A 13,935-nucleotide genomic window follows, 5' to 3' on the forward strand; every position below is an offset into this window, starting at 1 on the left:
AGTAAACTAAAGCAATTCTGTGATAATATTTGATAACCACCATAGATTAAAACTATAAAAGTTATGAAATGTTGCACACAAATCACATCATCCCTCTCCTATCCCCCTTTTCTCTTTTCCCCTTCTCCCTTTCAGACCCTGGCTTATTGGGTGGGTGGGCTATTTGCCCCCCCTCTCCTTTCCCCTTCTCACTTCTTCTTTGGAGAAGGGGAAAAGAGAGAATGGGGATAGGAGGGTGAGTGTCAGCAGACAAGAACGTCAGCAAACAAGAGCGTCAGCAATCAATAATGGTCAGTAAGCAAGAGTGTTTAACTAAGTTATCTTTTATTTTATACTCATATTTTTATGCTTTCTTTTCAATTTTAATCTTCTACCAGATATTAGTCTTCTACCTCTAGTAAAGTGAGATATTAGTTTTCTACCTCTAGTAAAGTGAGATATTAGTCTTCTACCTCTGGTAAAGTGAAATATTAGTTTTCTACCTCTAGTAAAGTGAGATATTAGTCTTCTACCACTAGTAAAGTGAGATATTAGTCTTCTACCTCTAGTAAAGTGAGAAATTAGTCTTCTACCTCTAGTAAAGTGAGATATTAGTCTTCTACCACTGGTAAAGTGAGATATTAGTCTTCTACCTCTGGTAAAGTGAGATATTAGTCTTCTACCTCTAGTAAAGTGAGTTCTTAGTCTTTTACCTCTGGTAAAATGAGATATTAGTCTTCTACCTCTAGTAAAGTGAGATATTAGTCTTCTACCTCTGGTAAAGTGAAATATTAGTCTTCTACCTCTAGTAAAGTGAGATATTAGTCTTCTACCACTAGTAAAGTGAGATATTAGTCTTCTACCTCTAGTAAAGTGAGATATTAGTCTTCTACCTCTGGTAAAGTGAGATATTAGTCTTCTACCACTGATAAAGTGAGATATTAGTCTTCTACCACTAGTAAAGTGAGATATTAGTCTTCTACCTCCGGTGAAGTGAGATATTAGTCTTCTACCTCTGGTAAAGTGAGATATTAGTCTTCTACCTCTAGTAAAGTGAGAAATTAGTCTTCTACCTCTAGTAAAGTGAGATATTAGTCTTCTACCACTGGTAAAGTGAGATATTAGTCTTCTACCTCTGGTAAAGTGAGATATTAGTCTTCTACCTCTAGTAAAGTGAGATATTAGTCTTCTACCACTGGTAAAGTGAGATATTAGTCTTCTACCTCTGGTAAAGTGAGATATTAGTCTTCTACCTCTAGTAAAGTGAGATCTTAGTCTTTTACCTCTGGTAAAGTGAGATATTAGTCTTCTACCTCTAGTAAAGTGAGATATTAGTCTTCTACCTCTAGTAAAGTGAGATATTAGTCTTCTACCTCTAGTAAAGTGAGATATTAGTCTTCTACCACTAGTAAAGTGAGATATTAGTCTTCTACCTCTAGTAAAGTGAGAAATTAGTCTTCTACCTTTAGTAAAGTGAGATATTAGTCTTCTACCACTGGTAAAGTGAGATATTAGTCTTCTACCTCTGGTAAAGTGAGATATTAGTCTTCTACCTCTAGTAAAGTGAGTTCTTAGTCTTTTACCTCTGGTAAAATGAGATATTAGTCTTCTACCTCTGGTAAAGTGAGATATTAGTCTTCTGCCTCTGGTAAAGTGAGATATTAGTCTTCTACCTCTAGTAAAGAGAGATATTAGTCTTCTACCTCTAGTAAAGTGAGATATTAGTCTTCTACCTCTGGTAAAGTGAGATATTAGTCTTCTACCTCTAGTAAAGTGAGATATTAGTCTTCTACCACTAGTAAAGTGAGATATTAGTCTTCTACCTCTAGTAAAGTGAGATATTAGTCTTCTACCTCTGGTAAAGCGAGATATTAGTCTTCTACCACTGATAAAGTGAGATATTAGTCTTCTACCACTAGTAAAGTGAGATATTAGTCTTCTACCTCCGGTGAAGTGAGATATTAGTCTTCTACCTCTGGTAAAGTGAGATATTAGTCTTCTACCTCTAGTAAAGTGAGAAATTAGTCTTCTACCTCTAGTAAAGTGAGATATTAGTCTTCTACCACTGGTAAAGTGAGATATTAGTCTTCTACCTCTGGTAAAGTGAGATATTAGTCTTCTACCTCTGGTAAAGTGAGATATTAGTCTTCTACCTCCAGTAAAGTGAGATATTAGTCTTCTACCTCTGGTAAAGTGAGATATTAGTCTTCTACCTCTGGTAAAGTGAGATATTAGTCAAGTATTTGCTTAAATGTTAAACCGAATGTTAGTAATATCACATGTTTGTGAAGTGATTTGTAGAGGGTTGAGTGCAGCATGTATAGCCATGCTTTCAAGTTTGTAAAATATCTCAGCATGTTTAGGAATGATAACCATCTCTTTAAAATAGCCATGTCCCATATAGCCTTGACATATCTTATTACGACTGCTCCATTTTTAACTGAGTTTATCATAATATTCGCAAAAGCAATTTCCTTGGATGTTCAAGGTAATTTTCAGATCAAAGCCAAAGAGGATGGATGGTCACTCATAGAAACAATCTCATCTACAATTACCTCCACCTGTCAACTGCAGCAGGTTCAAATACCTCATAAAATATGTCTCTCTGCTTCTTAAATGCGAGGAAGCTGCTATCAGATGGAAAATTTTTAGAATCATCCGTATCCGTTTGGAAAGCAACACTCAAAAAGGAGGAAGGCTTGCGAGGTTTGGGAACATGGTTTGAAGACGTAAAACCTTTGGCCAAGTGAGGATTGAATCTGATTAGTCTCTCATTCTCACCAAGAAGCCGCTTCATACTTTGATCCATAGCAGCCTGCAGGACCTGTCAATCGCACAATATAGGCTTTGAAGCATGGCACCCTGTAGGATGTGTCAATTACATGATATAGGCTTTGACACCCTGCATGATATGTCAATCACGCAATATAGGCTTTGACACATGGCACCCTGCAGAATATGTCAATTATGGTACAGTGTGCCTTCAGGTTACGGTATCGCTGTTATATGATTTTTTCGCCTTGCGAAATGGAACACGATGGGTTTTGTCCTTGCCATACAAATCCTATTTCGCCATACGAACTCAACAAAAATTTCGGTCGAAATTAAATTTGGCAGTCATCTTATTACGTCGAAATAACAAAGATGCCAATATGCTGTTTGACGAAAACCTTTTCACAATGCTTGAAAGCTATATAATGACCGATTTTTTTCAGTTCAGCAGTCTTCGTGTGAAAAGTGATAATATTTTTTTTTTAATCCAGTAGCAAAGTTAGAGTTACGATCCCATTGAACAAGGGTCAGGGAACAGACAACTTCCATTAGCCTGCTAACAAAAATCCATTTTATCATGTATCAAATTTATTTTCAATTTCAAATGTACAGTAAAATAATTAGCATTGATACATTTTTTGCTTTCTCTCTACTCTACCTTCTACATGTACTAGCTCACATCACGCTACTCCAAAGGTACAATCTACAACATTTTTCCTTTCGATGGCCATTAAATGGTCAAGTTAGCGAGAGGCCGCTTTCCAAAACAGCATCGTTTGGGTTTGCTGAATTGGGTTGAGAAATATTTTGATCGGTCAGCGGAAAGTTATAGTGAAAATGAAGCCGGAAACCAATAGGTGATAAAATTTTAGGCTATGACAAAACAAAGCTTCATTTAGTAAAATATATACTCAAACTTGTCTTCAGGTGTGTGTTTAGTTAGCTAAACTTGTCTTCAGGTGTGTGTTTAGCCAGCTAAACTTGTCTTCAGGTGTGTGTTTAGTCAGCTAAACTTGTCTTCAGGTGTGTGTTTAGTCAGCTAAACTTGTCTTCAGGTGTGTGTTTAGTCAGCTAAACTTGTCTTCAGGTGTGTGTTTAGTTAGCTAAACTTGTCTTCAGGTGTGTGTTTAGCCAGCTAAACTTGTCTTCAGGTGTGTGTTTAGTCAGCTAAACTTGTCTTCAGGTGTGTGTTTAGTCAGCTAAACTTGTCTTCAGGTGTGTGTTTAGTTAGCTAAACTTGTCTTCAGGTGTGTGTTTAGCCAGCTAAACTTGTCTTCAGGTGTGTGTTTAGTCAGCTAAACTTGTCTTCAGGTGTGTGTTTAGTCAGCTAAACTTGTCTTCAGGTGTGTGTTTAGTCAGCTAAACTTGTCTTCAGGTGTGTGTTTAGTCAGCTAAACTTGTCTTCAGGTGTGTGTTTAGTCAGCTAAACTTGTCTTCAGGTGTGTGTTTAGTCAGCTAAACTTGTCTTCAGGTGTGTGTTTAGTCAGCTAAACTTGTCCTCAGGTGTGTGTTTAGTCAGCTAAACTTGTCTTCAGGTGTGTGTTTAGTCAGCTAAACTTGTCTTCAGGTGTGTGTTTAGTCAGCTAAACTTGTCTTCAGGTGTGTGTTTAGTCAGCTAAACTTGTCTTCAGGTGTGTGTTTAGTCAGCTAAACTTGTCTTCAGGTGTGTGTTTAGTTAGCTAAACTTGTCTTCAGGTGTGTGTTTAGTCAGCTAAACTTGTCTTCAGGTGTGTGTTTAGTCAGCTAAACTTGTCTTCAGGTGTGTGTTTAGTTAGCTAAACTTGTCTTCAGGTGTGTGTTTAGCCAGCTAAACTTGTCTTCAGGTGTGTGTTTAGTCAGCTAAACTTGTCTTCAGGTGTGTGTTTAGTCAGCTAAACTTGTCTTCAGGTGTGTGTTTAGTCAGCTAAACTTGTCTTCAGGTGTGTGTTTAGTCAGCTAAACTTGTCTTCAGGTGTGTGTTTAGTCAGCTAAACTTGTCCTCAGGTGTGTGTTTAGTCAGCTAAACTTGTCTTCAGGTGTGTGTTTAGTCAGCTAAACTTGTCTTCAGGTGTGTGTTTAGTCAGCTAAACTTGTCTTCAGGTGTGTGTTTAGTCAGCTAAACTTGTCTTCAGGTGTGTGTTTAGTCAGCTAAACTTGTCTTCAGGTGTGTGTTTAGTTAGCTAAACTTGTCTTCAGGTGTGTGTTTAGTCAGCTAAACTTGTCTTCAGGTGTGTGTTTAGTCAGCTAAACTTGTCTTCAGGTGTGTGTTTAGTCAGCTAAACTTGTCTTCAGGTGTGTGTTTAGCCAGCTAAACTTGTCTTCAGGTGTGTGTTTAGTCAGCTAAACTTGTCTTCAGGTGTGTGTTTAGTCAGCTAAACTTGTCTTCAGGTGTGTGTTTAGTCAGCTAAACTTGTCTTCAGGTGTGTGTTTAGTCAGCTAAACTTGTCTTCAGGTGTGTGTTTAGTCAGCTAAACTTGTCTTCAGGTGTGTGTTTAGTCAGCTAAACTTGTCTTCAGGTGTGTGTTTAGTTATTGTTGTTGTTTAGTAAGCTAAATTCATTCAAGTTAAATTTAAAGTTTATGTTATGTCTGTCTCGAAGGTAAGAGCTCCCTACGGTACATACTGCTGCTATTGCACATACACACACATTGTAATGTTACAATTTATTGCAGATCATAACCAACAAATACACTAAAGTTACTGCAGGTAACTATTGTTACTAAAGTTAACATACTATTTTGTAACTATTAATTGTTAATATGTACGGTACTTGAAGGTTGACATCCAACAAAATTCCCATTACAGTTATTTGGTATCAAATGGTTCACCATGTCTTACCTCGATGTGTTGTAGGTTCAAAATATGTGGAAATGTGATTACAAGCTCTTAAAAACTCTAAAACGAACAGTTAATCACAGCCATCACGAGAACGGCTGTAGCTCGGAATCTCTCTCAAAACGGCTCAAATGTGACGTAGTTGAACACAATGTGCTTCTGTTTACACTTTCATGCAACCTTATCTGTCGGAATGTTTTCACAAATATACTTCACGCATTCAATAAAACCATTTCTATTGTCATTATGCACTATTTCATTAGCATTGTAATGCTGTCACTTTGAGCACTGATATCTCAAAACCTAGCATAAAAATCAGTTTACTGTTTTAACCTTAACTCGAGGGTGTGCATATCATCCTCTGATAAACATGAGGAACCTGTTAGTCACCTGTAATGGTAAAAAAATGCTGCAGAAATTATTTGAGCCTTTTGGCGGGAAATATGGGCCACATGATCAGATTATGACTAGATGATTAGACCAAGCTGAAACGAAACTGTAAAGTAGCGAGCATATATATATGATAGGGGCTTTCCGGTAGAACCCGAAGTGTTTGTCACAAAACTAGTGCTACGAGACGCTTTATACTGAACCTTTTATTGGCCTTTCATTTCACGTGATGACATCATGTGTCAAAGCAATAACCACGTCGCGTTGAGTACGTCATCAAAATAAAGGGATTTTAACATACAGCCGTTTTTTAAACTGTTCATTTTTGAGCTTTTAAGAGCTTTTAATCCCATTTCCACATATTCTGAACCTACAACACAGCAGAGTAAGACAGGATGAACCTTTTAATACCAAATAATTGTAATGTAAATTTTGCTGCAAGTACACATTTAAATAAAATTTTGATGATTTTTACCAGGAGATGTTTGCATTAGATAAGTACTATGGGTTTCTATACAACATTTTTGCTATACGATGCCAACTCTGGAACGGATTTAAATCACATGGCGAGGGTGCAATGTATAGACTTTGCTACATGGCACCCTGCAGGGCTTGTCAATTGCGCAATATAGGCCACATGGCACCCTGCAAAGCCTGTCAATCACATAACATAGGCTTTGATACATGGCACCTTGCGGAACCTGTCAATTACATGATATAGACTGATCCATGCCCCTTCAAGACCTGTCAACCATATTATGCAAACTGAGACTCCAGATACGCGGGATTATTACATACCTCGCACTGAGCTAGTAGTGCAATAGAAAAGTAAACCCCATTGTGGAGTGAGTTGAGAAGAGACATACGGTGCTGAGTTTGATCCTCAGGTATCTGACAGCACAGCAACTGTATCATGAGATGCAAATCTTCAGCGATGTTATCAGTTTGTCCGGCTAAAAATGTGGAATGGCAAACGAGCGCATCAAAGCACAAAAATATTGTGAGTTGTTATCGTGTGCAAAAGCGATCAAGCTCAATCAAAGCTCAAGAGCTGTCAATCATGATGTAAAAATGGTTGTTTTGTTTGCAAAAACTCTCACCCCCCCCCCCTACACGTTATTCATCAGTTCATCTAGACTATATAATGTATATAGGCCTACTAGGGAGAGAAGGTCATGTTTAGTTGATACGGTAAAACATGTTGTTATAAGGTAATCATTATTAAGAAGAGTTCTCCCAGGAATAAATAATTACAAATGGGTAAATTGCACTCACCATTTATAAGCCGAGATAGCACTTCAGCTGCCTTGTCAAGGTCGTCTCGATTTGTGACCAGCGCTAGTGCAGGCTCTACACATGGTTCTCTCTCGAGCTGTTGCGATACATGTTTAGATGGCGTGCGCAAACCAGGCAAATTGGAACTCTGCGTGTCAGCGCCAGTACCTAACTCTGCAATTGGTATCATAATCTGTGCCTTTTTCTCTCTCAGCCTTCGCCTCTCTTCCGAAAAGTCCCCAGGTGTGCTCGCTTGCACTCGTTTTGGACTTTCTGGGATAAACACTGCCTGCTGCCGAAATTCCTGGCCACGCGAGTCCGAAGACACCAGTGTGGGTGTTATACGTCTCGACGGTTTTACCGAATTGCTTTCCTTTCCTTGGCTGTCATTTGCTGGCCGTAGTGAGACGCCCTCCTCCAGATCTCCCGTTCTACGTAACTCATTTGTTATGGGAGTTATCTCATTTGCGCTGAGACCGAGTGCCCATGACCCACATGAGCTGTTGGATGTATCATTGCTCGTTGTATGAGCTTCGGATACCTTGTCAGCTTGTAGAGTCGAGCGGTTAGCAGAGTTTCTACGACGATTGTTACGTTTGGTCTGGCGACTGCTGGACAGGTAGTCTCCAAAAGTGACAGTATGGTGAAGAGAGCTGGCAAGGGATGCGGGTGAGCTAGCGAGCAATGGTCTGAAGGGTGACGCTTGCTCCTTTTGCGACTGAACAGCTTCTTTAGAAGACGAGCCTGTCATCCATGTTTGGCTAGAGTTGAGTGTTTTGGCGTGCCTTACTTTCTCATTTTTCCATGACTTGTTCTTGTCAGGAGTTTGAACCTCTAAGGAGTATACAATTGATGAAAATTAAGTGTAAATCATAATAAAGATCTGAAATGAAATCCCTTTGATAAGAATTATTGGTCAAAGTGTTGAGCCAAAAAGAGGTGGTTAAACCATTTATCAAAAAGGTCAAAAACAAAGAACTCTATAAATGATCTTACCAGAAAATAGTTGGACACGCCGAGGAGTCGTCTGTTCTTTTGATGCTCCTCTTTTGCCTGCCTCATTAGATAATGGATTATTAACATCACATCTTTTCGGATTGTCAACCTGGTGCCTGGAGATAGTCTTAGGACATTTTTGAGAAACTTCAACTACGGAGGGGCTTTTAAACTTTGGCGCTTGTACTGGTTTGATAGGGGTGACAAGGGTGCTGGGTGTAGACAAAGGAGTGTTGCTTCTGGAATTGGCCTGTGAGACACTTTGCTGCAGAAGACCATTTACCTGGTCATAGATGTAAATAAGGAACTCTCTCTCAGCAGCTGAAGTGTGTGGACTGAGAAGGATCTTAAGTTGAGCTCTTTCTACACTCTCTGCCTGCAGCGCAGCATCCTCTGCCTGTAGCGCAGCATCCTCTGCCTGTAGTGCAGCATCTTCTGCCTGTAGTGCAGCATTCTCTGCCTGTAGTGCAGCGTCCTCTGTATGTAGTACAGCATCCTCCGCCTGTAGTGCAGCATCTTCTGCCTGTAGTGCAGCATCCTCTACCTGCAGTGCAGCATCCTCTGCCTGTAGTCCAGCATCCTCTGACAGTAGTGCAGCATCCTCTGCATGTAGTGCAGCATCCTCTGCCTGTAGTGCAGCATCCTCTGCCTGTAGTGCAGCATCCTCTGCCTGTAGTGCAGAATTTTCGCCATCCAAATGCAGCACATCATCCCTATCCTTTGCATATTGTGCCGTGTCTGCACACTCTTTGTTGAGTACACCCTTTTCCTCACCTGCAGCCCCCACAGTCTTATCTTCACCAGCTTTTGTGGGTTTATCCACAAAACTGGACAACTCTGTTTGGCTTACAAATCCTTCCATAGAATCTATTGCCGATTGTGATGCTGCCTACAAGCACATACATTCATGAATTATGCAGACACATTGTGATAGTCATTATCGTTCAAGCCTGTTCAACTAACCAGGTTCTAGGGCTTTTCTTGTCAGCCTAACAAGTGAGACAGTTTGAATCGAATGACATACCTGCATGCTATTCTGGTTTTTCCAACCTTTCAATATCAACAGAATACAGAATCAATGAGGATGTATATACCTGTTTATATTCCAGCTGGCTCCTAGTAAATTTTTGGCCATATAAAATTTTATTTAATATGAATGGTAACACAAGCCTGCTAAGTAATACATAAACTCGCCTACCACAACTTTGTAGAACACGGATGGTAAGATTTACCTAACAGGCTATGTAGCTATGAGATAACAATCATAAGAGATTAGATCGTACCCGGAAATTTGTAAGCAATCTGTCATCTCAGATACATTGAGAAAATGAAAGATGCTTGGTTCTAGCCATAAGGTGAAGCAAGGCTTCTAAGAAGAAATGCCATGTCTATGGTTTCAAGCGTTATGACCAAACTTGAAGTCTTAACTTTTACTGCATTTATCCTATGGAAAGTCATTGATTACCAGAGTTAATAATTGTATTTTCCATCTCACATCGAAACATGCTGACTAATTGAATTTGTTCTGTTGTTATTTCTGACATTGATTTTATTTCACTGTAGTTTGTTGGTTATGGTTCTTTTATTACCGTAACAAATGGCTACATAGTTGTGATACAGCATGGTATCTTTGGGAACAAACGCCTTTACTGCGTAGCTTTTTATTCATTTGTATCGTTTTCAATGGCTACTCCCTATTATGATAAGTGTCTAATTTTGAGTGTGCTTTATCCTTGTGGGTAGTACTATAGATTCATCTAAAAACAATCGTTTTGTGCTATGATTTGTTTTATGAAATTTTGCTTTCTGTGTACGTTGTTTTAATTTACATATAGATGAACAAATTAAAAAACATGGATTGACATGTTTAATGTTTAACCTTTCTGTTATGGGGCAAAGTCTAAGCCGCCGACAAGCTCTTCACTGCAGTTGAGATACAGTCGATGGACAAACCGATTTAAAATTGTGTTGGTCCTTTTATCACAGCAGGATGTCATCTTACATCTTCATATCTAATATTTCTAAGACAAGTTAGAATTACAGTTGAAAACTTCAACTTATAAAATAAAAAACTGAGTTTAAGGTTAGATTTCAGAAGAAAGATGTCAGTAATCTTGCCTAGTTTTTAGATGTCTGAAAGACTATTAATGCATTGTGAATGCTCAAGTTAGCCTGACATGGTCTCATAATTAACTGACATGGTCTCATAAAGACTATTAATGCATTGTAAATGCTCGAGTTAGCCTGACATGGTCTCATAAAGACTATTAATGCATTGTAAATGCTCAAGTTAGCCTGACATGGTCTCATAATTAATTGAAGCAAGGTTAAGAGAGATAGGCCTACTCTTTAAGCTTCAACTGATAGTACTTGTATTCAGTTACAGGGAAAATCCAAAAACCTGCAATAACATTGTTGGCCAACTGTAGACAAATTCAAAGCTTTTGGTAGGTAGGTGCAGGTTAAAGGTTGATGCAGGTTGAAGCAGTAAATAGTTTCCCACTCATCGTAACAAAATAATGGCTCACCGAGCTGTGAAAATAATTCTGATGGCAGTGCACCAGAGCAGGCAGCTCTCTCCCTTTCCAATAGCGCAAATGCTAAAGGGTAAGTAGGAACTGTGATTACAAAAAAAAACGGCTTTGAAATTCCCTTTTTGCGAGATTATACTTTTATGTGATAAAAAAACTTTACTCTTCCCTTTGAATCCAATTGTGCTGAATGAATACATGTGAATACATAAAATGGGTAGTCAATAAAACATCTATACAAATTAATTTACTTGAGCCACATATCTGGAGTGGATTAGTGTGTTCATGTCAGTTAAAAACAAATGGGAAATTTAAGTCAACAAATTTCAAAGCAAACTAATGTTTCACCAGTGAGATCTTTCTAACTGTTGGTTGTCAATCTGGCATGCATACAGGTGGGGTGAGCAACACTGATACAATATTAACTCAACACATAACGCTGATTTATCACTCTACCCAAAGCAGGAATATTAAAGGTTGACTTGCAACAAAATTCACATTACAGTTATTTGGTATCAAAAGATTCACCATGTCTTACTCTGTTGTGTTGTAGGTGCAAAATATGTGGAAATGTGATTACAAGCTCTTAAAAGTTCAAAAACGAAAAGCCGCTGTTGATTGGAATCTCTTTATTTCTCTGACGTAGTCATGAAATTTATTTATTGTCTTGTCACGTGATGTTCTCATGTGAATTGAAAGGCCAATAAAAAGCTCAATATAAAACTTATCGTAGCACTAGTTTATGACAAACACTTCGGGTTTTACCAAAGACCCCGTATCAAATATAGATGCTCGCTACTTTACAGTTTTGTTTCGAGATTATTCAATCGTCAAGCCGTAATCTGATTATGAGACCCAATACTTCGCAAATAATTTCTGCAGCACTTTTCGATTATCACAAGTGACCAACAGGCTCGTCATGATTATCAGACAATGATATGTACGCCTTCAAACTAAGGCTAAAAAGTTAAACGAATTTTTACGGTAAGTTATAGGATATCGCTGCTAAAAGTGAAAACATTACGATGACGATAAAACAGACGCATAAGAACAATAGACATGGTTTTATTGAATGCGTGATGTATATTTGTGAAAATGTTTCGACGAATAAGGTTGCATGAAAGTGTAAACAGAAACCATCTCTCACAACTACGTCACATTTTAGCCATTTTGGAAAGAGAATCCAAACTGCGGCGGTCTCGTGTGGCTGCGATTTTCTGTTCGTTTTTAAGCTTTTAAGAGCTTGTAATCACCTTTCCACATATTTTGCACTTACAACACAACAGAGTAAGACATGGTGAATCTTTTCATATCAAATAACTGTAATGTGAATTTTGTTGCAAGTCAACCTTTAAGGTAAGTATCAAAAAACACAGAGAGTCCTTGATATTTATTAAGACCTCCTTTGGTGATAGCGAACCACAGACTAAAAGAGCTCATGAAAAGCTAGAAGGCACTCCTATTATTATTACAAGTAGTTGGCCAATTTCCAAAAAGTGGGCCAATTCCCATAAATACAAAAGGGACCAGTTGCATTTGTTGTAAACTATGTTATTATTGGTGTAAACTATGTTATTATTGTTGTAAACTATGTTATTATTGTTGTAAACTATGTTATTATTGTTGTAAACTATGTTATTATTGTTGTAAACTATGTTATTATTGTTGTTAACTATGCTATTATTGTTGTAAACTATGTTATTATTGTTGTAAACTATGCTATTATTGTTGTAAACTATGTTATTATTGTTGTAAACTATGTTATTATTGTTGTAAACTATGTTATTATTGTTGTTAACTATGCTATTATTGTTGTAAACTATGTTATTATTGTTGTAAACTATGCTATTATTGTTGTAAACTATGCTATTATTGTTGTAAACTATGTTATTATTGTTGTAAACTATGCTATTATTGTTGTAAACTATGTTATTATTGTTGTAAACTATGCTATTATTGTTGTAAACTATGTTATTATTGTTGTAAACTATGCTATTATTGTTGTAAACTATGTTATTATTGTTGTAAACTATGTTATTATTGTTGTAAACTATGTTATTATTGTTGTAAACTTGATGTTAAATTTTATTATTATTGTAAATCTGTTGTTAACCATGTTATTAGTATTGTTATTATTGTTGTAACCTTTTTCAAGTAATTGCAACAATTTAACTTATAACATGAAAACTTATAAACTGATGAACTATAAAACAATGTGTTGAAATATTATGCAATCATTTATCAACAATCTTTCAATTTTACTTGATCTCAAAACACAAGAGCAGGTAATTTTTTCTATTCTTGTCTTTATTTAATGTATGAGCCATTGTGTTGGCAGGACAGAAATGTGTAGTCAGAACTGTTGTTAATTAACAATTGAGTGAATGAGTAGGTAGAGGAAAGCAAATCCAAATTTTATTTTGGCTTACATTATGAAAATGTTTAAACTTAGTTTACCGTGTCACATGCGTATCTCCCCCATAGACCTATTAACTAGACCTATTAACTATACCATTAGCTATTAGGTATAGTTAATAGGTCTATGTTTTCCCCTAGCTTTTAGAAGTTAACAGCACAATATTTCAAAATTTCTATTCTGTTATATTGTCATATTACCACACAATGGGGTGCATTCCAAGACAATTGTGAATAGTTAGCAATATTTAATCAGGTTTATTGATGGTTCTCGATGCAGTCACACTCTTCACCGTATTGTAGATGCTTTTTATTGCGACAAGAGCAGATAAGCCTGACTAATGTTTGTGGTGCCGAGCTAAGATAGGAGTTGGGCAATCCTTTACTTAAGAGCGGCAGAGACACGCAACTTTTATATTTGCAGTAGCTTGCGCTCAGCAACCATCTTCCTAGTGACTACATAATCAAGTTGCCTTATACCTATGGAAGAAGTAAGTCACTTGTTTTTGTTCTGCTGGCCAGCAAGCCCTATTTTAGCAGATAACAAGAACACATGTTCTAAACAGCCCACGAGGCGGTGTACAAATATAATAATGTACAAATGTAAACATGAGTGCTTGAGGTGCTCTAACTCTCAATGCACCCTGTATTACACATCTCATATAAAAGCATATATTAAGTAGAGCACAAAATATACCAGACAGCAAGAGCGTTTTTGTTACCTAACAAAAATACAACTAGAAATATGTGAAAACTGGAAAGC

General features: G+C 37.5%; 1 protein-coding gene across 1 annotated transcript in view; it reads right to left on the reverse strand.

Moving 5' to 3' along the window:
- LOC137387118 (codanin-1-like) overlaps positions 1–9,256 on the reverse strand; it is an 11,988-nt gene extending 2,732 nt beyond the window's left edge. Inside the window, exons 1-5 of the mRNA XM_068073424.1 lie at positions 9,251–9,256; positions 8,227–9,115; positions 7,231–8,064; positions 6,754–6,908; positions 2,567–2,803 (exon numbers count right to left, since the gene is read on the reverse strand). Of these exons, the coding sequence (XP_067929525.1) occupies positions 2,567–2,803; positions 6,754–6,908; positions 7,231–8,064; positions 8,227–9,115; positions 9,251–9,256 (2,121 nt within the window). The remainder of the gene's footprint in view (positions 1–2,566; positions 2,804–6,753; positions 6,909–7,230; positions 8,065–8,226; positions 9,116–9,250) is intronic.
- Positions 9,257–13,935: the final 4,679 nt, after the last annotated feature.

Source organism: Watersipora subatra, chromosome 2, assembly GCF_963576615.1.
Source record: "Watersipora subatra chromosome 2, tzWatSuba1.1, whole genome shotgun sequence".
NCBI lineage: Eukaryota > Metazoa > Bryozoa > Gymnolaemata > Cheilostomatida > Watersiporidae > Watersipora > Watersipora subatra.